Source organism: Stegodyphus dumicola, chromosome 2, assembly GCF_044657685.1.
Source record: "Stegodyphus dumicola isolate Sdum_Otavi_A_Nest chromosome 2, ASM4465768v1".
In the NCBI taxonomy this organism is placed as follows: Eukaryota; Metazoa; Arthropoda; class Arachnida; order Araneae; family Eresidae; genus Stegodyphus; species Stegodyphus dumicola.
This window is the reverse complement of record NC_140769.1, coordinates 21,433,757-21,461,110: the sequence shown is the minus strand read 5'-3', so window position 1 is coordinate 21,461,110 and position 27,354 is coordinate 21,433,757. Positions and strand designations below refer to the sequence as shown.

The 27,354-nt window shown below is 32.9% G+C and overlaps 1 protein-coding gene across 1 annotated transcript in view; it reads right to left on the bottom strand.

The window, feature by feature from the left end:
- LOC118189909 (26S proteasome non-ATPase regulatory subunit 11-like) overlaps positions 1-26,426 on the bottom strand; it is a 39,944-nt gene extending 13,518 nt beyond the window's left edge. Inside the window, exons 1-7 of the mRNA XM_035360622.2 lie at positions 26,270-26,426; positions 19,394-19,495; positions 17,988-18,112; positions 17,777-17,848; positions 8,853-8,910; positions 8,659-8,770; positions 1,650-1,877 (exon numbers count right to left, since the gene is read on the bottom strand). Coding sequence (XP_035216513.1) covers positions 1,650-1,877; positions 8,659-8,770; positions 8,853-8,910; positions 17,777-17,848; positions 17,988-18,112; positions 19,394-19,495; positions 26,270-26,405 — 833 coding nt within the window. The 5' untranslated portion in view covers positions 26,406-26,426. The remainder of the gene's footprint in view (positions 1-1,649; positions 1,878-8,658; positions 8,771-8,852; positions 8,911-17,776; positions 17,849-17,987; positions 18,113-19,393; positions 19,496-26,269) is intronic.
- Positions 26,427-27,354: the final 928 nt, after the last annotated feature.

Genomic DNA, 27,354 nt, shown 5'->3' with positions numbered 1-27,354 from the left:
CATTGCACATATAATGATATATTCATAACCATTTTTGCCTTGTATAACAAATTGAAATGAATGGAGAAAATAGGTACATTTCAAAGTGTTCAAGTCAATAGCAATAATAAATACTGAAGTGATGAAAAGCAGAAAAATCGTCACTAAATTCAAAAGGTGGCATGAAAATATACATTTTGTGTGCAATGCACCAAAGAAAAGAATTATGAAATAATAATCAAAGAATTCCTTTGATATTGATATTCCTTCACTAAATAATCAAAAGAATATCCAGTACTGAGAAAAAGTGCATTATGAATCGGGATATCTTTAAATACAAAGATAAAACTTATGAAAATAAGAAAATAACAGCATTTATAACTAATATTGCTTAGCTTCTTTCTTTTAGGTTTTCTTTATCAATGACAAAATTTTCTGGTCATAATCCTTGACAATACAATAGAAGCTAAACACCAATTTGTTTTGTTTCTGTTTCCATCGCATGCTGCATAAATATAGTAAATCATTATTAGAATTGACCTAAGTAGTAGTTAATACACAAATACTGAAAATACAAGTAAAGGCCACACAGTATATACTAAACAATAATCTATATGGAATATGTCTATACATCGTATTTAATATCTGACCTCTCAATAATCTCACAGCATAACGTAATACAGTCAAAAGTCGTTAATTCGGACATCCATAATCCGGACCTCAAAGCTAAAAACTTTCTGCGCATGCGCCACGTTGGCACATGCGCTTTACGCGTGCGCGTAAGACCTTGACTACTGCGTATATGCGTGTGCGCAAGTGCAGAATACGTTTTCGCCTGCGCATTTAATGTATAACGGACGGTGTAAGCTAAAATTATCTAATTATCTATTTCAGTTAATGTTAATGATTGCGTTGTTCCTTAATCTTCGAATTGGATCCCGCTTATTATTTTTTTGCAGACTGTAAGAGCAATTTTATAAAAGTAAACTTGAACTTTCGATTATGTCAAATAGAATTTCCGATGCTGGAACTTCCAAAGGATCTACAAAACGAAAGTATGTTTCGATGTCCAACAAACAAAAAGTGGAATTGCTGCAAAAAATGGGTAAAGACATGAAGAATGTGAGACATGAAGACATGAAGAGAGGTTAGTGAAAATGAAAAAATTTCGATTGACAAGTTAGTCGGTATTCTCGGCACAGCAATTAACGGGACTTGAACAGCGGAACTTTGTAACTGAACAAGAAATTATGTCTGTTTATAGAATTAAAGAGAAAATATTATCACATAAGAAATGTTTAATAAAGTAAACAAATAAATATTAAGCTTTTTTTTTTGTAAATTTTGATACCCTTTAGATCATAATTGTTTTTTATTTCATAAATTACGGTTTCATATTTTTAATTTTAGAATTTCTGCATGCCATCTTACGAGATTTAAACTGATGATCTATATAATCCGGAATCGCCGAAGTCCCGACGAGTCCGGATTAACGACTTTTCACTGTATGGCTTTTTAGCAATACAAAAAGTTGTTTAATTTAAAACAGCTGGTATTTAAAATGAATTTGAATTCATACTCTAATTATTTAGAATTGCCATAAAGACACAACAATTCATAAAATTAACGAAGATAAATCACGGAAAAAAATAATTTTTTAAATAACTTACTCTCCAAGCATTATCTTTGATAATAACATATACTTCAAAGCAACAATAGCTTTTGGATCATCCACTGATTCATAGCCCTCAAATGCTTCATAAAAATATGAGAAAGCAGTCTTGAAATCTTTCTCATCAGCTGCATGCAAAATTCCTGATTGTAGATCTAAAGCAGCCTGAAGTTTTGGAGGGCAATATATTCCATTTGCTGTTGTCCTAGCTGTGGTCAGTGCAGCTCTAATCAAGAAAAGTTTTATGTATTTTCTCTCATTAATTAAAAACACAAGATAATTTTTTGTCATTGCTTAAAAACACAAGGGAATTTACAAGACACACCATAAAACTATAAAAAAATAGACTAAGCTTCACTTAATATACAGTTACTTTCCAGTCCAGTCATCTGGTTCAAAGAACATTAAAAAACTAAAGTTTTAGCAGTCAGTCTTTTCTGATATAGTGCATTCAGTACATTATTAAAACTTTAAAAATAATTAAAATTCTTTTTTGTTAACAGTCATAATTGCATACAAACTATAGTGGCAGTCTGTTTACATCATGTCAACAATAGCTATGAAGTGGTACCAAAAATGTACATAAGCTCAGTAGGATCCCATCTAGCTTTTCAGTTGCTTTTTTGTTCAAGTGCTGATCTTATTTAAGGTAAGAATCACACTGTTGGGAGCAGTGCAAAATAAACATTAGCATGGCACTCCTGACAACATCCAGATAAGTGGTCTTATATTTTCAGCCCACGGGTTGAATGTGGACAATAAAGCAATTTCATGCAGAATGTGAAAACTGCTTCATTGGCATTTCAGTTATGTCTTTGCTGCAAAGATTTAAGAGATTTTGATTATTTGAAGCCTGAGTTTGTATCAATTTCATTTCCTTTAAAAATGAACATATTGACACAGCAGAAAATGCATAAATGGAGCTATTTAATTAACATGTTATATTAATCTTAAGGATCTGAAGATACAGATTTCATTATCAGACCGCAGGTTGCAAATGGACCATGAAGCAATTTTAAGCAGCCTGCAAAGACATTTGAATTATGTATTTGTTGCAAAGATGTTTGAGATTTTGAATATTTGAAGTCCGAATTTGTACTATTTTCAATTCCTTTTAAAATGAACGTGAATAACGCAGCAGAAAATCTATAAATGGAGCTACTTCATTACAATGTGATATTAATCTTACTCAAAGATCTGAAGATACAGATTTTGTTAACATTTATTTGTAATTGTCAAAAAATAAATACTCTTAGTTACAATTTTTGCTTTGTTTGGGAATACATCAATAAGTGAACAACTTTTTTTTGGGGGGACAACTGAAAGTTAATAAGAAAAGAATTCGATTGACTGATGAGCATCTGCAATCTGTGACGAAGGTAGTTTCTATTCAAGGTTACAAACTTTTTCAGAATCACAATGCCATTAACCTTCACAAAATGCCTAAACTCAGGGACAATGAATTAAGTTTACTTCTGCAATTCCTGTAAATTCATGATGCTTCAATTACTTAACAGATTGAATTCATAATGGAGTAGCCACTGTTCTGCTAGATTGTAAGGTGAAAGAAAAACAAACTTCCAATTCAATCTCTAAGAAAATTTCATTGTCAAAATAGTCACTCATGGGCTTTACAATTCGAATATACAAGGTGTGACACACACACACAAAAAGAGAGACTGTGTAGCTTGAAAAAAAAGAGTTGGCAAGTGCTTTGGTGATGTCATCCCATACATCTCTATCCATGCGGCTAGTTTCGACTTGAACTGATCACACCAGTTGGGACTACTGCATCATTGAGTGAACATGTGCAACTGCATTCTGCCGAAAAAAAAAAAAAAAAAATTTAAAAAACAAACAGAGAATAAACATCAAGTTTCTTGTGAAACTTAAGAAATCAGCTATTGAAACATTTCAAATCTTAACCGAGGCTTTTGAAGATGAAACTTAGTCTCGTTCACGTGTGTTTGAATGGCATAAGCAGTTTTCAGGGGGAAAGGACAAAGCACACATGTTAAAATCAAAATTCAAGGCAATGTCAATTGTCTTCGACATTAATGGAATTGTAACGATTGAGCGGGTTTCTAGTGGTCAGACTGTTAATCAATACTACTACATTCAAGTACTAAAAAGACTTCGTAAGAAAAGGCCGGGTGAAGGATTGTTATTGCACCAGGACAATGCACCCCCTCACACGGCACTGTCAAACAGTTTCAGACTAGCAAAAACATTACTGTGATGGAGGATCCTCCTTATTCACCTGATTTGGCTCCATGCGACTTTTTTTATTTCTTAAAGTTAAATCTTGCTTAAAGGAAAGCCATTTTACCTCAGTTGCACGCAAAAATAAAGAATCTCCTGAAGGGCCTTCCTAAAACCTTGTTCCAGAACTGTTACCAGCAATGGCAGCACCTAACGCAGAAGTCTGTGAATGCTGAAGAGGCCTATTTTGAAAGTGATAATGTCATGGAGAACTGATTCTGTAAGTACAATGATTTATTGGAGCAGTATCTTTTTTGTCACACCTCGTATTCTTCTTCCGTTAAAAACTTTTCTCTTACACATCGCACTATTAGTTTAACTCTCTTACCTGGTGCAAAAAACTTATGTCTGTTATCTACAGATGCAAAGTGAATATAAATTTATATTCCTAAACTCCGGCTCAATACTCTCAACTCTATGGAACATGACGATGGCACCGGTTTAAACAGGCCCCCCCTCCCGGAAGGTGGAGTGAGTGGGACACAAGCCATTGGTTTTTCTTGTATACAGTCTAACCTCCTTATGCTTCTGTGCAGCAGTAGAACGACTAATTCCAGTTCCTGTGCCAGCTTGAAGGTCTAAAACCAAATCTCTTGTAGTCGCTTCATGGATTCTTTGAGCGGACAATGATATAAAACAGTCTTCTGATGCAGTTGTTGCTCTTGGCTGCCCTTGACCAGGCTGTCTATCATTGACCCCTTGTGTCCAAATCTTTCATATGATACATTGAGGGATACTCAAATCTTGGGCGACCTTCATTTGTGTTCGACCTCCTTCAATTATATCAATTATTTACCACTTTTGACCTTCACTTAAATCATGACCTTGAGCCATAACTACTGAATACTGGTCACTCTCAGAAACAACACTACAGGCTGGAATTCCAACATACGTTCATTGCGCACTACGTTGTCAGTCACATAATTTGCATATTTCTGGCAGTAATGTATGCTCGAAAGTGCAATTTTGTGTTTCATTGAATTTAATTTTTAACATAAGTGATTACAGCATTGGGCATTAGTTGCAACATTAACTTAGTGAACAACATTAATTTTGATGACCAGTGTACTTTGTGTCAGTAAAAAAATATTATTGAAGTTGGTAAGTCCTTTGAAATACATAATAGAATAATAGTCTGTCTTTATGTATGCTTTTCAATGTGCTATGGTTATCATTTAAGCTGTCTCTTTAGAAATAGTATATTCTGGATATTTTTTTCTTTCCATTTTCAAGCAATAAAATTAGAAAGATAAGGGGGAGGAATACATGAGCAAATACAGTAACTGTTTCAAAAAGCTCATACCATCAAAGTTTAGAAAGTAAAGCCAAACAATAACGAAAGTAGAAAACAGAATTTTATGAAACAGTGTTAAATAAAATGAAAACTATTCTTTGAGATATGAAAAATTTTTTACCGATTTTTTTAAGTATTTTTGACATGTACTGAGAGAGATTGCTAACTTAGATATTGCTCAGGATGGCAAAAGCTCTGAATTTAGAGTCTGCCAGAGGGGTGGGGAGACTTGAGCAGCAACTGTCACGAAATAAAAGACAACACTGAACAAAGTGTAGCAAACTGCAGTGGCTCTTAAGACAGGTATTATTATTATTTTTTAAATGGTATTAATTTTTCAGCATTAAAATCACAGAAGATCTGAATTCAGCACCAACCCTTTGTTGCTCAGTGTTCCCATACAGGGAAAATACCACTTGGCCAGCTTCTCAAATCGTTAAATTCAGTTATTTATTTATTTTATAAAAGGATGAAAATTTAATTACCCTTTTCAATCATAAATGGCATCACCACAGAAGGCAATTACAATCTTCAGCTATGATGTATTACTTAAAATTCTCATATTTACAAGAAATTTTTTGTATATAATATTGCATACAAAAGATTTTGTCAAAAAAAAATTTTCAAAAAAATTTTTGTTATATTGTTGGCTGTATTCTAAACTATTTATTCTATAATATTTTTATTTTTTGTACAGGAACAAAACGAACAATCTTTGAATAAAATTAGTTGTTAATTAAACCCAAACACTGTGCCACAGCTCTAACACAACCAACATGATGATGAAAGAAAACAACTATTCACTTCCTCCCTTTTTTTATGGTTGTTGTCTGAGGAATGAAGTGATGGCATTGTAGCTGTTAATTACAGCTACATACTAAATGAAATGCTAAGAGGGACAAAATAAAAATAGCCAAAGAATTCCACCTGAATTTGCTGTAATTCCTCTGGGCCATGAAGCAGTCAGAAACAACTACATCGTAGAGACGAAGCCTTAAAGATACCCCCAGTTTGAAAGTAAAGGTTTCTGATGGTAAACAATATGACAAGGTCGAACACATTCCTGTGAAGAGTATGCACAGACAATGTGTGTACAGTAGAAAGAAAACGAAGCTGTATAAAAACAGATTCATGTGAAACGCCTGCAATGTTGGTTTGGGCTTTTGCCAAAAAAGGATGCAACAAGCTTTAAAAAATTTTACAAAGCCAAAAAAAAAAAAAAAAAAAAAGAGGATTGTAAATATTTTTTTACATAGGTCTTGTGTGTGTGTGTGTATATATATATATATAGCGAGAGAGAGAGAGAAAGGAACTGTAAATATTTATCTCGTTATTTCATAAAAAAATCATCTCAACAGGACTTTTTTTTTTGGAGGGAAGGATGGGGTGTAGAGTAGCTGACCTCTCCATGGTATAGTCTAGGTTATGCTAAATCAGCTAGCTAAACAGATGTAATACAGTGTTTTTGCATTCATATGCAAAAGCTTTTACTCAGTTACACACTTCACTGCGATGTTCGCTTAGGGGCATTTTTAACAGCTCTGGTTGGTGCAGTGTTCTTGCTTAGGAAACACCCACAAAATCAAAACAGCGAGTGCAAACTTTATAAAATTATGCCTGAATATACCTTTAGGCCTAAGTAGACAACCTACAAATTTTCTTATTGAAATTCCAACTTTAAACAGTACAAGAATTGTAAGTAAAAGGTTAAAAAATAGGTAAAAGAAGCAGCTATCCTAGTTTTTAATCCAGCACATATTTCCTTACACATCTTACTGTGTGTGACATACATAGCACTTCTGGCTGTGATTCTAGAAACATCATTACCTATTTGTGGTGTGCATCTAACTTTGCTTTCAGCACTTTTGCTGCCTTACTGCCATGCCGCAAAGTGATATACATGTATTTATGAAGTACAATTTTATTAAGTGGTATGCGACAATTAAATGTTTCAAATATCAAAAATATATTATGTTTACCAATCTAGTGAAAATACTGCAGGCAATTGTGAAATACCACACTTCAAAACTGCTACTTTGATTGCATGCTTGATGGTCCCTGAAAGTTTGGTGCGAATTGTCATCGGAAATCTGACAGCTTTCCTCAAAAGTATGCTTTAACTCGAACAAATTATGGAATGAAATACGTTAATAAAATTTTTAAATCCTATACATACAAGATTATCATAATATCCTAAAATACATTTTAAAGAGAACACTATTTTTCATTCAAGCAAACATGGCGTTATCTCTATTTTTTACTACTTCAGTAATTCCCTCATAGATCTTTTCATTTACTTTGATAAACAATTAAGATTTTCATAAAACTGATATTTTCTCATGCAACATACATACAAGACGGCACAAACTTTACATTATGGTTAAAAATTTTTTTTTTTTTTTTTTTTTTTTTTTAAATTTACATTTGTTTGAGAAATGCTTTTTCAAGAATGGGAATTTATGTCACACTGACAGATACAAAAAGAAAAACATTTTGCAGCCAACAGTAATTGCAGAGATGTGGCCAGCAGAAGCAAGAAATAACCTTTTGCCATCCTCTCCTATCCGCGAAAATTTCTCCCCAGCGGCCGTCTGTTTTTCGTAGCGTGTAATGTTGTTTTCTCTGTACATCATAACTTTCCATACATAACTTATATAGTGGATGAATGTCAATGAATATTAAGTAAAATTATAAGGAAGTAAAGCATAATGGCAAAATAATATCTCTGCTTATTTCTATTAGTAGGATAATTTGATAACATCTGTTCCAGGAGGTCCACTCCTCCCATTTTGTTGTTGTGATCTTACACCTGTTGGTTTTTTTTTTTTTTTTTTACAGTTCTTTTCCATGTTCCAACATCAATCATCGAGTTATTATGGACTGTGTTCATCAAACGTATATTCTTCTTGTCTTTCCAATTCACAACCTCAATTTTTCTCTTTTTTGCTCAGCAGACATTGAAGCCATCTCTCACTGTCTTGTATCTTATGTAAAATGGTGTGAATATTCATAAAACCTGGGGCAAATTCATATAGAAATAGAATGCCTGATTAGTGCTACACTCTAAGAAGTATTAGAATAAACAAAAATAAAAAACTCAAACAAGAAAACGTTTAGAAAACGCTTTAAACGTTTAAAAGTTTTAAAATGTAGAAGAGCGCTTGTAGCACATTATGGCCGCCCTGCGAATGTTTCACTTGAACGCCCTAGCGTAAAGGTTAAAAGGTGTATAGAAGAAATAAATGCAAGTATAATTTTCCATGGCAGTTTTTTTATTTCCATGTATTCTACTTGATGGTTTTTCCCCCTACTGCTCATTTTGTGTTTGATGATTTTCTTGCTTCCTAGTTACCACAAACACACAAGCGAGTAACTTCTAAACATTTAATGATTTGCAAACAAACAAGATACAAAATTCTCAATACATAAGCAACTCATTAAGTTTCTTTACCTTGCTCTAGGAAAATTACTCAGAGAATGATACACTTTGCTTTCCAATAACTGAACTTCTACAAGAAGATTTTTATCATCTAATTTCTTCAGCTCCTTTAAGAGTTCACTTCCTGTTACATTAAAAATATTAATTATTCGCTGCATGTAATAAAATAAGAGTCCATTTATTAGAGATCAAAGAAAATGTCATACCAAGGCTAAGAGCTTCAGTAAACTTTCCAACATCATAATATAGTGAAATAAGTCTAGCCTGCAAGATAATCAGAAATGTATTATGTATGATAAATGCAGCAAACTTATATAAACTGCTATAAAAACAAAAATATTTCAAAACAGAACAACTATTCAATAATCCTAAAAAACTGTTGGATTTTTAAAAAATATGAAACATACAATTCAAATTATTAGTTTCCTTTTTTTAAAAAAAGTCTGCAATACTTATACATTACACTAAGAAAACATTTCAGTACTTACATACTAATTCAATCCCCTTGGTACAGTCTGTAGATTTTTTTAGAGAGGAAAAAGAATGGTGACTTATAATTTAAAAAAATTATTGTTTATTCTATACTTAACTTTCATTTTAATTGCACATACATCCTGAAAATCAATCAATATGCCTACCTACAAGCAGACTTTTATTCCTTTTAATATGCTAAAAATTTGGTCGCTGTCACTTTGAGAAGTAATTCAAAGTGATTGTTTGTTTAAGCAGTTTTGCAGTAAAACATTGTATTCCTGTAATCTCATCTAATGCAAGCAAATCCTGTAAACAAACATTTTAAAACCGAGTTTGAAACATATCATGATTAACCCATAAAAAGAATTAGAAGTTGGAATACAACCAAAAGAATGCCTATGAAACCTGTGATATTGCTTGTTAAAACTGAAGAACTGTTACGTGCATGTTGCGCATTTTGAAGAAGTTGGTAACTTCAACTGAGACGGCTTCTTCATACAAGTATATCTGCGATGTAGTTGGTGCTATATTTTTCTACTGGGGAATCAATCAAGTTTTGTTATCTCTTCCTATAAATTAATGCAATTAAGATGACAACCTGTGAGGTGGGAGGGCCATACATTGTCCACAGATTTAAACCACTCACTTGTTACACTGCAGGGCGCTTCAATCTCACAGCGCATTTTTTAAAGCACTCTCACTTACACCCCGGGGCTAAATTTGGCCACCGGATGCACATCAAACCACAGGTCTTAGAGATCACCTCAGGGAAGAGACACACTATGGATACAATCATGAAGTTTGACTGGATGCTAATAATGCCTTTGCCAGTACTATGCATGCAACCCATCACCGAAGAACATTACCAGAATACTCAGATCAGCTGAACTACCAGTGCCCCAAGTTCTAGGTCTTAGCCAAGCCTCTTCAGTCCAAACATATGAATGATCTTCCCTGGGGTTCAGCTGCATTATGCAGAGGAAGTAAACGTGAGTTCAGAGTTTGGTCTGTTAAGCTTTTCCTACCATGAAGCGATTTTTGCCTGAGAGAAGAGAGGCCTTTGTTTCTAAGAGAAATTGGCTCATAAACATGAGGAAAACCAGAAATGCCCACACAGCCAGTCTGTTCACTAGGATTTGAACCTCAGACCAAACTAGCAGTGCTCAGCAAGTTTATTGCTCGCCCACTAGTGGGTCCATCTGCAGTGTGAACGAACAATCAATAGCTGACTGAATCAGTATCACATTACATAATCTGAATAAAACTTCTGATTTACACTTTTCAATAGGCACCTGAGCCACATAGCAATGAATTTTTATTCATAGAGATCATAACTGACCATATCAATCAAATCATCAACACTGCTTATGGCATCCTCAGTTCTTTCATATCATGTACTGGGAAAAACTTCCAATTTTTTAAAAAAAATAAACTGCATATTTATAAAGCAATCATCAAACCAATATATTCATATGCTTTACCTGTATGACAACCATAAGCAATAGGAACATAAATTATAATTTTGTACAAAACCAAACTCTGTACATTACAAAATGCTCTTCAATAATTGCGTGATTAATAAATACTTGCTACTTCATGCGTAACAAGAAGCTCTATAAGTGTCTGAGCATCAAATACATCAAAACTAATATCTTCAACAAAATAACTTATAAAAGCACGAATCATTTTAGTCTTATCAATTATTATTACTCTTTTCAATTCTAATTTTAAAATGTATACTGTGCACAGAAAACAATAACTAATTATGTACTGATTTATATGTGCCTCTTGTATAAAATATTGCTTTATTTTTATCTTATCGGATATTTTGTTCTGTACATAATTTAACATAAAACCTTTTCATAGCTCAAACCTCATCCTAAATACAAAAATGAAAAATATAAACCAAAAATAAAATTATTTACAACTAAAAAAAGTTTCTGTCGTTTTGCACAGTCTGAAAGAAAAAGTCATAAAACAAATAATAATCACCGCTAATCCTCAAAGTAATCACCATCGGCATCTAGTGCCTTTTTGCCAACAAGTGGCTAGCTGTGCGATGCTATCATAGTAAAACTCAGGAGTCTCGGACAAGCGCCTTTTCAAGGTCTGGCTGGTTGTTGAAGGATTTCCCACAAAGATAATTGTCTAGGGAATGGAAAAGGTGGTAGTCTGTTGGTACGAGATCCGGGGAGTATGGTGTAGTGTCTCCCAGCCCAGTCGCTGGATGGTGTTCCCTGGCCCCCCCTAGCCACATGCATCCTCGCACTGTCATGAAGGAGTACTCCCTTATGATTGACCAATGCATCAGTCTTTATGCAGCAGTGCCTGATGCACACGTGCAACCTGCTGCGAGTACAGACCTGCCATGATGGTTTGGCCCACTGGCAGGAGCTCATTAGTGCACCACTTGGTGACTAGTCCATCATATATACAGAGCATGATCTTGTGTAGGTGGAGAGAGGGTCTTGCAGTGTGAGGCACAGGATCCCATGGTGACAACCAATGTCTGGAATGCCTGGTTGTGTCATACTGGATACACTTTTCATCGCTGGTGAGTACTCTATCAAATATGGATGCATTGCAGTGACGAGTACGCAATGACAAACAAGAAGCAACACTGTTGCTTGTTTGCATTGGACAGTGAATGGAGTAACCCCACTTGCTCAGCTTGTATGCTTTTCATATGTGATGCAAATGGAGACTGATCGTTTCATTAGATACTTGGAAGTGTGCAGCAAGCTCACCACATGTTTGGCTGCTCTCAAGGCTTTTATCGTCCATTGTTTGTGGCCGACCACTGCGTGGTGCATCACTGAGAGACATATTCCCTGACATTAACTTCTGGGACCATTGCCTAGCCGTTCATTCATTAATGGCATCATCTTCAAAGGCCTGACAAATTTGGCGATTTTATTCTGCTGCTGACAGGCCCACTTTAAAATCATACAGCAAACAACTCCGAACAAGCGCCCATGATCTGTCCATTTTAATTAGTTTCTGTGTGAGTTATGTTTGAAATACCGATGCAACGCACTTTTATACTGTTGGTCAATGTCCAAACTCCCATCCTAACCACTTTATCACCAGGTTTGGTGACTATAGCCCTGTTCCCAAGAGCAGGTTCAACCGGTAGCAAAAACCGGTTCTTCCAAAGTGTAACATTCACATGGGACAAACATTAACTGCCTCGCCGAATTGGAGGTAGAATTTGGTTAAATGTTCCTTACCTCTCGGGAGCAGGGCAAATGAGGAGATTTCCCTTACTATACTGCGCGGTTCACTTAATTTTAGTTACTGCTCGTTGGACTGTCAGCGAAACAATCACGCTGATAATGTCCGGGGATATGATAGCATCACCCCAAAAATTTGATAGAACTGTACAAGATACGGAAATTATAGACAAATACAGACAAGGTTAATCAAAATCGTAAAAAAAACCTTGTATTTAGCGTAAGTATAATGTCGATTTCGAGGGCAGCTAAAGGTCCCTCCTCATTAGGAGAAAGAAATACCTAGAAAGAAGAAAATAAAGGGGAAGGAGTCTCAGAAACACATGGTCCTTATCAGCACTGCACGTGGTTATAACTGGATTTTTAATCAGAGTTGCACTGGCCACCTACTTTTACTGAGCCAGGCGCAAATTTTTCTTGCCCTTTATGCTTGATCAGATAGCCTGGCTCAGTAAAAGTAGGCGGCCAGTGCAACTCTGATTAAAAATCCAGTTATAACCACGTGCAGTGCTGATAAGGAGCACGTGTTTCTGAGACTCCTTCTCCTTTATTTTCTTTTTTTAGGTATTTCTTTCTCCTGATGAGGAGGGACCTTTAGCTGCCCTCGAAATCGATTGTTTCATTATACTTACGCTAAATACAAAGTTGTTTTTACGATTTTGATTGTCACATTAGCGTGTTTCTCTTCTAGTCTACAAACAAGGTTATCTGATGCTAGGTATTCCAGAAATATCGTTCAAATTAAAAATAAAGTTAAGACAAATGCATATCAGCTTCATTGCGACAAGGGACTCGGTACCTTTTGAATTGTTTTTTTTTTAAATTAAGCATTTCCATCTACTTTTTATGAATATTATTAAATGGTTTTGTGACAAAATAATTTTACGCAGAAAAAAGTTTTTGCTAGTAATTTTTTTTAATTTAAATTTTTGAAGAAAAATTTTACAATTAAAATGTCTTTCTTCTACAATTTTCAATGTCTCCCCCCCAGTTTTTCAATTTTATTTATTAGTGTTTTTAATAACTTTAAAGAATGATTTTGAAATTAATGAATTAGTTTCTGAAAAAAAAAAAAAATACACTTTTATCTAAAATCTTAAAAAAAAAAAAAAAAAATACAGTCAAAAGTCGTTAATTCGGACACCCATAATCCGGACCTCAAAGCTAAAACCTTTCTGTGCATGCGCCGCATTGGCACATGCGCACAGGCGTTTTACGCGTGCGCATAAGACCTTGACTACTGCGCATATGCGTGTGCGCAAGTGCAGAATACGTTTTCGCCTGCGCGTTTAATGTACAACGGACGGTGTAAGCTAAAATTATCTAATTATATATTTCAGTTAATGTTAATGACTGCGTTGTTCCTTAAACTTCGAATTGGATCCCGCTTATTATTTTTTGCAGACTGTAAGAGCAATTTTATAAAAGTAAACTTGAAACTTTCGATTATGTCAAATAGAATTTCCGATGCTGGAACTTCCAAAGGATCTACAAAACGAAAGTATGTTTCGATGTCCAACAAACAAAAAGTGGAATTGCTGCAAAAAATGGATAAAGACATGAAGAATGTGACAGAGAGGTTAGTGAAAACGAAAAAATTTCGATTGACAAGTTAGTCGGTATTCTCGGCACAGCAATTAACGGGACTTGAACAGCGGAATTTTGTAACTGAACAAGAAATTATGTCTGTTTATAGAATTAAAGAGAAAGTATTATCACATAAAACGAAGCAACTTAAACAGCTTACATTGAAAGAAATGTTTAATAAAGTAAACAAATAAATATTAAGCTTTTTTTTTTTTTTTTGTAAATTTTGATACCCTTTAGATCATAATTATACTTTATTTCATATTTTTAATTTTAGAATTTCTGCATGCCTTCTTACGAGATTTAAACTGATGATCTATAATCCGGAATCGCCGAAGTCCCGACGAGTCCTAATTAACGACTTTTGACTGTATGATCTCAGTCACATTTTCATTTCAAATAATTTTTCTTTTCAGTATTTTGCAAAACCCATCCTTGTTTCTATAAAGTATATAATTTTAAATAAGCAGTAAAAATAATAAATAATTTAATCCATACCTGTATATGTTTCAGGACTTTAAGTAAAAGGATTTATTGAAAAAAATGCATAAGGTTTCTCAGTTTGCATTTGCAGTTTAAAGAATACAAACTGTCTAAATAGACATTTAATCATTTCAAATCTTTAAAATTTTATTACTGAATTTCAATACACACATATATATAAATCAAACCTAGTGCTATTTATTCAATTTATACTATATAAGTTGTTATTAGTTCAGTGCAATTCAAAATCTTGCACTGAACTAATAACAACTTATATAGTATAAATAATGTCATAAAAATAGTGTGGTATAATGAGATTATTACTTTGAAACCGATGTTTCGAATTGATGCCCAAGAAGAACCAATATTTCCCATTCTGCTTCATTGCATATCTTTCAAAAAAGTAAAAAAAAATCATCCAGTTAATTTCCTTTATCATTTTTTGAAATGTGAAAAGTTTGTTTTATAAGCTGTGAAAATGTCGGAAGTTTGTAATCGATACATTATATTTTTAGATATGAAATTTTAAAATTAATGGGCATCAAAAAGTCTAAAAATATGAATGATTTTCAAAAATTCTCCCAAAATATTTTTTTAAAAAATTACACTAAAAATTTGATTAATTTTTTTTCCCTCCACAGTGAGTTATGGTGCAAACTATAATATTCTGAGATTCTCAGTTTATTTGTTAATATTTGCAAAAAATCGTTTCAACTTTAAATTTGAAAAAAATCTAATCCTCTAAAAATCAAAAGCGTGACACCACATCCAAAAGCAGTGTATGTACAAAGTCTGAGTTCTATATCTTATCGGGAAGCAGTTTAAAAATTCATTACCATCTTTTAACCATAGTGACAAGCACCAAGAGTGAACTAAATAACAGCTTATAAAATAATAATAATTAAAAGCAAATATTTTTCAGGAACCATTACGAAAGTTCAAGTACCAGTTGCAAAGTACCGATTACAAAATTAACAACAGTAAACAATGTTAAAAATGTGCAAACAGTATTAGAAATATGCCAATTCGGAGACGTGATTGTTCACAGAGGCTTAGGTGCAAAGGGAATGAACGGGTCCTAAAGCCGAAACTCTTTCATGTCTCCTTTTTCTCCTCTTGCTGACAGCAGCTGTGCGAAGGAGCATTGCTTGTGAACGGGGCTTATTTTTATGTTGGGGTTCACTCTTTCAATGTCATATCAGAAATGGCAAGAATTCTTTTCGTAACCTTATACAAATTAGTCTGGCAATATCAAAGTCATCAATTCTAAATCAATGATGAAAATTCTGATTTAAGTCTGCGAAGACATTTTGTGCTAATAAGAATTTTTTTTTTTTAATTTGAAAAGTAATGATTATTATTATTAGAATATTCAGGAGACATAAATATTGATAAAATTTTTCAGTCACCCTCTAAATAACTTGTAAATTTAATGAAAAGAAAAATATCTAAAAAATGCAGCCACATTTCTTTTTTTAAAGTTACTTTAAGGCCTAATTCAATTGAAACATTTAGTGATCGTTAGTTGCCATACGTCATCAGTTGCGATTGATTTTGCTGTTTCGATATTCAATTGAAACACAACGATCACTCTGAGCTCGCGATCGATCGTTCTCATAGTGATCACTTCGAACTCATCGTTCTGAAAAACGATCGAATCAATATGGCGGCTGTGTTGTTTGTGCTTTCACGAGAACAGAAATGAAGTGTGCTAAAGAAAATGTTTTAGATCTACTGAGTGAGCAGCAACTTATATCAAAGTATAGGGTGTATAAGGACCCTAGCAAGGGGAGCCGATGCATCATCTATGTTGTATCCAAATTAAGGGCAGTTGTTGCTAGTGGACATTGGGAATAGATTCCGAACGCAAGACCGTGCGCTTTTGAAGTTAGTTCAGCTTCGTATGTTTTCATAATTATTAAAAAAATAAGTGTTCATGTTTCAGCGAAATTTGTATTATCATTTAAGTATTGCTAATTAATGACAAACTGATTTATATGTACAAAATGAATATCAGAATGTGTATAGTTAATACACAGATACCGACGGCGGTAAGTAGATGCTGATGTGATTTGTTTTTATTGTTATTATCGCGAAAGGGTAAAGTTTAAATAATTATATTTTACATTTGATTTTAATTTTGTGCGTGATTATAACTATGAAGTGCAATTTTTATTTAAATTTTAATGCGCGATTCATGGTTTAAAATCGTATGTTATTTTTTTACCCTATTATATTAGATTGTCGACAAATCTGTCAGTCGGCCTCCAATGTAAAAAAAAATATAAACATAGGATAATATCATCGAAATTATGCATTATATAATGTTTCCCTTAAAGTAACATAAATATATCGTATTTATATACATTTTGAAGAAGGTAAGCACCAATTTAGGTATTTAACGAATAATTTTGACCGTATTTATGAATCATGTAACTATATTTCCAGCCCTTTCATTTAACTGAGATTGCTGTCAATTTATCAACATAAAATATATTTAAAAATGCTGTACAAGCTTAGTCACTAATTCTTAATTCAGACAATTTTTTAATGTGTAATTAAAATAATTTTATAATATATGTTACTGTAATTTACTACTTTTGATTTTAATGTTTTAGAAATTTGCTAAATCAAGTTTATTTTTGTGTGACCTTGCATCAGAGGTGCCAATAATAAATCTGTTTTGACTTTCACTGCTAAAGTTTTTAATGAAGAACTTATTACTGATGTAAAAGAATGAAAAAATGATATTAACTTCCTAATCAGTGCCTTATTTATGATATTGTAATAACTTAAAGGACTTCTTATTGTTTCTTAAGTTGCATAACTTGTTTTCATCTTTATGTCTATGTTATCAAATAAATATAAAAGGTATGTTTCTAATTAAAATTCTTCCTTTCATAGCAGTGTTATGTACCATGATGTGATATGTGTTGGCGTTTATTATATACAGTCAAAAGTCGTTAATCCGGACTCGTCGGGACTTTGGCGATTCCGGATTATAGATCATCAGTTTAAATCTGGTAGGATGGCATGCAGAAATTATAAAATTAAAAATATGAAACAGTGATTTATGAAATAAACAACAATTGTGATCTAAAGGGTATCAAAATTTACAAAAAATAAAAGCTTAATATTTATTTGTTTACTTTATTAAACATTTCTTTCAATGTAAGTTGTTTAAGTTGCTTCGTTTTATGTGATAATACTTTCTCTTTAATTCTATAAACAGACATAATTTCTTGTTCAGTTACAAGGTTCCGCTGTTCAAGTCCTATAATTGCTGTGTCGAGAATATCGACTAATTTGTCAATCAAAATTTTTTCGTTTTCAATAACCTGAGATGAAATTACCTGCAAGGCTTGTCTTAAATAATTTCTTTTCTCTTCTTTAGCCCATTCAATGCACTCAAGACACATTTCAACCTAGATCATACAAAATATTTAAAATTACTTAGGAAATTACATCTCATGAATAAATAAATGTAATTATGATGAAATGCTTGGACAAGTGTTTTTAACCACTTAAATATGAATTAAAAATAAAATAATTAAGTGACTTTACTTCTAAGCCAGTAGAGGCTTCCATGTCAAGGAACATATCAACTAAAGCTCTGACAAGTTTTGTGGCTTTTGCTTTACTGACCAAGCCCAGAAATGGTCTTGTTAATTTGATTAGGGTGGCCAATTCTAAAAGAAAAAGTTCATTTCTAAATTTTGACTTGTCACTTAATATCAAGGATTTTAACATGTTATTAATAAAATTTGAATGACATAAATTAAAGTATATGGGAAAATGCTTTCAATATTAGATGACAGTTGCAAATTAAATAAGATGTAAATATACAATATAGATCATTATATAACATTTGACATCAAAAATCCCCCCCCCCCCATTTCACAGAATTATAACAATGCTAGAATTAGATATTTGATTGCAAAGTAACATAAACAATTCTTAGCTAAACACTTGGCTACTTGGAGGGTTAAAACATCTTGCATAGTTACAAATAAATTATACTTTTCAGTAAATTCCATCACATAAACCGACTTCATGACCTTATAGCTCACTAATATGAACCTAAAGTATCATATCATGATGTAACAGTCTTCATAATTTCCAAAATCAGATCCAATTGTTTCCAACTCAGTCAGCTCTCTGGAAGGAACCCATTCTAGCTAACCCCTGGTGAAGGCATGCAAAGAGTTCATGCTTCATCAGATAATGTTTTTTGTATAATCACTATGCAACTTGCTCATTACACACCACAGCTCATGGCTACTTGGAATTTGTATCATTACCCATCCTACTACATTTGTGTACATGGGTTAAATTAAGCCTCCTTACAAGAACATTCAGATCAATCCCATTTACTGAACCCATAATTTAAAAACCATATTCTTTATTCTTACACATGTATTTAATTATACTACCAGTTAAGATTTGAGTATTACGAGTACAAAATTTTCAGATTTTTTCATATTCTATTGTACATTTTACAAATACCTTAAGAATAGAAAAATCTCTTTATTTATAATTCCTATAACATATTTTATTCATTTTTTATTACTTTCAATACCTTAAGAATAGAAAAATCTCTTTATTTATAATCCCTATAACGTATTTTATTCATTTTTTATTACTTTCAAATTTTAAGAATATTTTCTAGCCGCACACCTTGTCTTATAAGCTCACTGTAGCAAACTTTAACAGTGACCACATTGCATAATGCTGAAAATATATTTGTGGAAATAATAAAGTTAACAGAAATGTAATGAATTAACTAATTTACCAAAATTATAGATATACAATCACAGCTATCTCACAGTATTAAAATATACTTAATTACCTAATATATCAAAATAACAGATATATAATACTAATTGTTTCACAATACTACAGTATCAAACTTTGAAAAAAAAAAAAAAAAAAAAAAAAAATGTCACACCAATCAAGAAAAGGCAAATTACCTTTAGCTTTACCAGATTCTGCAAGTGCTTTAGCAAGCTCCAAGAGATTCTGCTCTTTGACTCGAATGACCTCTTCATCTGGTTTAACGTCTTTAGGTAATACTAAAATTGAAGCAAAGCTATTTTAACAACATTCATATAATAAAAATTTTAACTACACAGATTTTCAGTATGGGGTACAGGAAGACCACAAAGTAAAATTTCATTGTATGTACCTTATTAAACCTCCAGGTACTTTTCTATTATCAAGACTGGATTCAAAAATGTATGTATGCACGTGTATATGAGCATATATGTGTGTGTACACACACATACATAATGTACATACATATATACAGGCTTACATACATCCATACATTTCTGAACCTGGTCCCAATAACAGAAGAGGGTACTTTTTCGTTTTGCCGGTGCAAATCTCGTCAAGCAGACTTTGTTGGCAACAGCATACAATATAAACATAAAAAAATGTTAGTTCTAAGAATATTTTGTTTTAAAATCATAAAAATTTTAATATGGTTTAAAATTTTGTAAAAAACCAATAAATTTGTAAAAAGACATTAATTTAAGAATTTACTAGGCTTTCATGGTTCAACACCCTGATTCGCCGATTCGCATCACGTGATCCATCTCACGTAAACTACACTACAAAAATCTAATTCTCTCAGTAATTATGTACATTAATTTCAAGTTAAATCTTAATTTGGAATAAAGTTTAAATGCGAGAATTATTTCAATTCGTACAAATAGCTTACTCAGAAATTATGTAAAACCGCAGTGCTTTACTTTGCTAGCACATTCTTGTTAGGATTGATAAATTTAACCCTTGATTTTACCTTTTCTATATTTTCACCTTCAGGTGAGCGGTGTGATTGCATTCTAATTGACTTAATTACAACGAATGGTCTTAGGGCATAAAATTTAACTATCTTGTAATTGTATGCTAGTATTGTATGTAATTGTATGCTAGTATTGAAAGAAACAATCGAATAAGAAAAGGCTGCAACTTGTTTTGAAAATGAAGCGTAAAGGGTTACTAGCGAAGATATTCCATTTGGCATCAACTGTACCATTATTGGTGACTTTATCGTTTGTGCCGGCAAAACGGAAACGTACCCAGAAAAGTACCAACTCCATCAGTATTGCCCTTTTTTTAATGCATACTTGTAATGAATATAACATATAACTAATATTTATGTTGTTATCTTCAAGCTAAAAATGCATGCAATATTAGTGTTTGGAAAATGTATTAATGTTTAAATATAAGTTATGATCTGTGTGAAAGCAGATAAACTAACACTCATATCACACAGCGATTGTTTCACATGAACTACTGTTTCGGACAATTTTTCTGCCTGGTTTTACTATTGAAAGAAAGACGTGTGACTATTTCCTTCCTTTCCAAAAAAATTGCAGTTGTTCGTTTTCAACCAATCAGCTATCAGCTTGTTTGTAATGGGGAACCAGGTTCCCCTGTGTTAGCCCCAAAGCGATCGATGGTGATTGGCTGTTGTGACAAAGCAAAAGAATTGTTCCAAACAGTTGTTTTTCCGAAACAAACTGACATGTGATAGCAGCCTTAGAAGTATTACCTATAGATAAGACTGACAAAATGATACAGGAAAGAGGTGAAAAAATACATAAGCAGTACATGCTTTAGCTGTAAATGAACCTTGTATTCCCATAAAAGAAAAACACGAAACTAAGAATTTTTTATTTTGTGCGGTACAACACTGATATACACCCTAATTTCACCAAATGTGGCGATATATGTTCTGCACTGGTTATTGGCACGATTGCGTTTTCTATGGCAACCCTGTTGACGTTGAACAATCTTTCGCTGGAGCTCGTTGATTCGCGTCTGAGAAGATGGGAGGGAAAGATAAAATGGTAGAAGTTGTTGAATTGAAGTTCGGCAAAAGGAAATATCATTGTGGCCATCCTGTTGACGGGTAGTGGGTATTTGGAGGTGTGGAAAGAGGGTCTGGGAGATTATTTTTAATGGCTGTGCATGATAGAAGTAGGGATTTGTGATTTTATTTATTTGTGAACCATAGTATGAATTTTCTGGAGTGTGTACGATAGTGATCATAAATATGATAGTGATTACGTGGCGACATGTTAAAGGCAGTATGAAATTAGTATATCTGCTGCTCGAAGAAGCATTAATTTATGGTAAGTGCATTTTATTCTTGTTCTTATTTTGTAGAATGTTATGTTCATTGGTTATTTAGTATGAATTTCTGTCGTTATTGTTGTTTTTGAAACAGAATGCTGTGTACATGGTATTATTTGAAATTTATTGTTATTATGTTATTTTATTAAAGCGAGGTGTGCGTAGATCGTAAATTCATTCCTTGCCTAAATTGCGCAATTCGTAGATGTTTTTTTTTTTAAGTTTAAACAGGATGCTGTGTACATGGTATTCTTTGAAATTTATTGTTGTTATGTTAATTTATTAAAGCGAGGTGTGCGAGTTCGTAGATTCGTTCCTTGCCTAAATTTGCAATTCGTAGATGTTTTTTTAAGTTTAAACAGGATGCTGTGTACATGGTATTCTTTGAAATTCATTGTTGTTATGTTAATTTATTAAAGCGAGGTGTGCGAGTTCGTAGATTCGTTCGTTGCCTACATTGTGCCATTCGTAGATGTTTTTTTAAGTTAAAACATGTCGCTGTGTACATGGATTCTTGCCAAATATTTTTGGTTAGAAACTTTACGTTTTTGCTATCTAAATTTTTTGTTTTTGTTTCGGATTTTTAGCTTAAATCGTGTGTTCAAAACGTAGTTTTTGCATGTGCAAAAACTGCTGGAGACATTTTAGGCTTAAAGTTCGAAATATACACAAAAAATTTAGATAGTAATATGGCAGCATGAAGTTTCTCGCCAAAAATGTTTGGCGAGAAATTTGGTGACTTGAGGGCGCATATCAGAGTAGTTCCTTTTGTGCTTACATAAATTTTAGGCAAAAGGATGTACAACATCTTCATATTCCATCACAATGCAATGCATGTTTTCATTTAATACTCAAAACACTACACTATACAATGTAAACTGAAGAAACTTAGGGTTCTTATCAAAAATACTAGTGACTATTAGCGATGATGAATAATTTCAGTGTTTTTAAATCAGTATAGTTGATGCTCCATATAAATTAAATTTATTAATATTTGTTAGAAGAATATGCCTTTGTGTAGTTGTCACTTCTACGAACGATATACAGTCAAAAGTGTTAATTCGGACACCCATAATCCGGACCTCAAAGCTACAAACTTTCTGTGCATGCGTCATCGCAGAGAAAGATCTTTACAGCTGCGAATATGTGTGTGCGCATGCGCAAAATACGTTTATGAATGCGCGTTTAATGTATAATGGACGGTATAAGCTAAGCTAAAATTATCTAATTCAGTTAATGTTGCAGATTGCGTTGTTCCTTAATCTTCGAACTGGATCCGGCTTATTATTTTTTGCAGACTGTCAGAGCAATTTTATAAAAGTAAGCTTGAACTTTCGATTATGTCAAATAGAATTTCTGATATATATTTACTAATATGTAAAGGATCTACAAAGCGAAAGTATGTTTCGAAGTCCATTAAACAAAAAGTGGAATTGCTGCAAAGAATGGATGAAGGCATATCCTTTGTTTCTCTAACCATTCCGAAATCTGTTTATCAATTTCACGCTGCTCTGCCGGGGGGGGGGGGGGGGCGCTGCGGCGCACAATGAATTAGAAGTTGATCTGCCAGCACTATCCTTATCTTCAGAGCAGATGTTTTTATTTTATTTGGCTTATAATTCCTTATTAAATGTAGTATTTCATCTCGATGTACTCCGTCTTTGATACGAGTTAAATCAAATTCCTCATCATTATAATTCGCTTCCAATAGTGAAGAAAGTGACACAAAGGTTATTGAAAACGAAAAAATTTCAATTGACAAATTAGTCGGTATTCTCGACACGGCAATCATAGGACTTGAACAGCGGAACTTTGTAACTGAACAAGAAATTATGTCTGTTTATAGAATTAAAGAGAAAGTATTATCACATAAAAAACGAAGCAATTTAAAAAACTTACACTGAAAGAAATGTTTAATAAAAAAAAACAAATAAATATTAAGCTTTTTTTTTTTTTTTTTTTTTTTTTTTTTTGTAAATTTTGATATTCTTTAGATTATAATTGTTCTTTATTTCATACATTACGGTTTCATATTTTTAATTTTACAATTTCGGCATGCCATCTTACCAGATTTAAACTGATGATCTATAATTGAGAAAAATCGATAATCCAGAATCGCTGAAGTCCCAACTAGTCCGGATTAACGACTTTTGACTGTAGTTTCCATCTATGTACCTTGCACATGAAATTAGTCCTGTCAGCTGCCAACTAAGCACAACTACTAAAATTTAATTGCAAATTTGTGAAACGCCTGCCATGTTTGCAACCATAAAACAAAAATTTTGTGCAAAATTCAAAAAACCAGACAGACTGTTTATTAACCAATATTTTAAGGGAAAATGTACAATATACATAAGGAAAGAAAACAGCTGATTCATACGTCATTAAGGTTGGTTTAGTTTATTTATTAAGTATGGCAAAACACATTAGGGCTATCTGCCTAAGGGGAGGGATGCCTTCGTGGATGACTTTCTAAGAGAAACTGGCTTGTATACACGTTACACATGGGGAAAACCACGAAAATGCGCATGCAGCCAGCCCATTCGCGGGATTTAAACCTCGGACCGAACTACACTACCAGTGTTCAGGGACTTTACCACTCGGCCGCTGGTGGGCCCATATGTCATGAAGATGTAATATGGTTTAGATTATGGAAGGTCATCCGTAAACACCTTGTAAAGAATAAATAAAAAATTAGAAATATATTTAGAGAAACTGAACAACTATAAATATAATAATATGATTCTGACATGTAAATTTTAACATGCAGTTCCACATACTACACAAAGCTAAAAGCAGGGCTGTGAAGTCTGGCAGATTTTGAGGTAAAAGTCGGAGCTGGAGTTGCTAAAAACAGGTCGAATCTTTGTTGGACAGTTTGAATTTGAAATGAAATTAAAATGAATTGAAAAAAATTAATGATATGCTGAGTTATTATTTGTATCTATATACATTAATAAATAATTATTTTCTATTTTATAGACATATTAATAAATAATTATAAGGAAAGATGATGGATGTGATATTTTCCATTAGTGATTGAACTGATTCATTTAGTTACAAATCTCCCTGGTAAATTTAGGTAAGCAGCAATACCAGCTCCTAAAATTGATGCCATTCTTAGGAAGCAAGCAAGAAAAGGAGAATTATTGATCAAGCAATGCGATAAGGAAGTACATATTTGATGATAAAGAAGTTTTTAAAATTAAGAACTTTTTAGGAGATGAAGATAACCCCAATGTTTCACTAACAGAAAGACTGTGGAATGATCTTGCAAAATCGGAAACTCTTCTTTCTATACCGTACATAGCCACAAAAAAGTTGCAATCTGAAGAATTGACAGGAGGCGAGAATGGAAGAATGGGATGTTTCTTCTTTCTGAAATGGAGGGTTTATTGCAGAAGGAATCATTTCTTCAATGAAGAAAAGAGACACTACTTTGCTAGACAATGAGATCTTGCCGAGTTCAATATATGGAGATCCGAAACACTGAATTTTCTCGGATGATGAACAAATTAAAAAGACAAAGAAAGCCATCTATGAACTTTCATTAAGAATGAAATTATTCTCAGAAAAATTGGAGAATTTGAACCAGGACGCTCAAACTCCAGACACTGCAATTGAGTCTCTATCATCTTCCAAAGATGAATTAGATTTTAAGAAATATTTTTAGATAATATTAAAAATGCTAAGGCAAAGCGAATGAAAATAAAGAACCAGGAGCCTTTAGATATAATAATGAGAAAATACAAACAAGATTCCACATGGCTTTTGAAGAAATAGGGAAATATGACTGTGCTTGCACGCTACCTCTTTTAGAACTTATACAAAATCTATACTGAAAAGTCAAAAGAGGTAGCCCTAACAGTAACAGCTTTTACTCCTGCTCAAGTTAGTGTGGAAAGACTCTGATGTTTATCAAATTGAGTCTACAGCCCTCCCACAAAGAAAGTCTTGCCGAAGCTACACTATTTCTTAGAAATAACTAATGCCAGTTTTTCTATTTCATAATAAATACTAATTAATATAAATAATTTGCTATGCCATCAATTTTTTTTTGTAGCATCTATTACTTCCTTTATATTAAAAAAATAAGCTGTAACCCATGTGTAATGTTTATATATTTATATATGTATGAGGGAGTCGGAGTCTTTAAAATTCAAAGAGTCGGAGTCAGTCATTTTCCCTACCCACTCCATAGCCCTGGTAAAAGAATTCAAACCCTTATCATATAAATCAATTCTTAGGAAAGCAAAAGCTCATCAATGGTTCATATTTACAGCTGAATATTTTCATTCATTCTTTTTTTAGCTCATTTTTTTCTTATATGATATTTTGTATCTCACTTCTCTTTTTGATATTAGCTGAACTTCAATTTATATTTTGTATTTCTAACACTGACAAAGAACCTTTTCTGTAACTTTTAACAATTTTTCTAGAACTTACATATCATCAGGTAACTATTTCAAAGTTAATATATGTACTACCATTTTTATAGTAAAAGGTAACTTTTTTAAAATTAAATAACAGGAATAAATGGGATAGAACTTATATATCTGAAAGGAAAGTTTAAAGGTGCATATGATTACAAAGCACTTCTTAAGACGAAAGGGTTAAACATGAAAAAATTAACTACGACAACGAACATAAACATTTATTAACTATAATATTAAATATTATCATTAGAAAAAGTTGTTTCTCACCAAATTCTTTAACAATAGTAGCATTTAATTTCTCAGGATGAGACAAGACGTCCCGCGATTTCAACACTGCTGCTGCCGCCGCCATTTTTTTTTTCAACATCAACAATCTTGCTGTTGCCAAATCAATGTCACTCATTTCAGCAAATTTGCTGACAAATTATGATACAGAGCTTGTGGCTGGCATATTCACAAAGCCTACAGACCATTTCTCTACTGCTTGCTCCGATTGGTTAAAAGAGTAAACGTAGGGTTACAGAATCTTGTACTTGGCGACTTTTGCTTCATCGCCTATACTATTTCTTTATCAGCCTCGTGTACCGAAAAGTGTGCGACGAAACCGCAGCTCAACGGTAACGAGGATGGAAAAATTTCTCGGACTTCTAGATCACCGATTCTATCTCCTCTCGTGACTTTTACGAACTCTGCTCTGGTCGGATTTATTTTTATCCTCACTTTATTGAATGACTTTGTCATTATTGGCCTTTCCGCTTTCGGATGCGGTGTTAAAAATTTAACTCTTTCATTTTCTCTATTATTATTAATAACAATTTTTCTTATTTTTATTTACTGGTTTGTTCTCTTTGCAGTAGGTACCAGTAGCAAAATTATGTACCAAGATCCCGAAAAGCGTTTCTATAGAAACAGAGCATAATAGAATAAAATATAATTTTAGTTATACTTACTTTCATAATTTAGATTAAAAGAATATGTATCCGATGCCCTTAAATGTTTATTGAATTGATTAATTGCAAATATTGATTGTAAACCTTTTTTCTTGCAAAACATTTATTGTAATTTTAACAGCTTAAATTCAAATACACATAAACTATTAATAACATCAGTAGGTTATTTAAAATATATTCCACACAATTACACTTAGCTTTCATTCAGAAAATAAAAAATTATCGAATGAAATAAATGCTGTTTCTCCTCGCTGTACTGAAAGCCTGCAAGGTTTGTTTGGCGTTAATTACCTCGCCTACAAGGCGATAACTCACCATTCCAAATATGACCGACAAGTAGATGTTTCATCTAATGAGAGCAGACCGTAGTAGAAATGGTCTGTAGGCTTTGTGAATATGCTT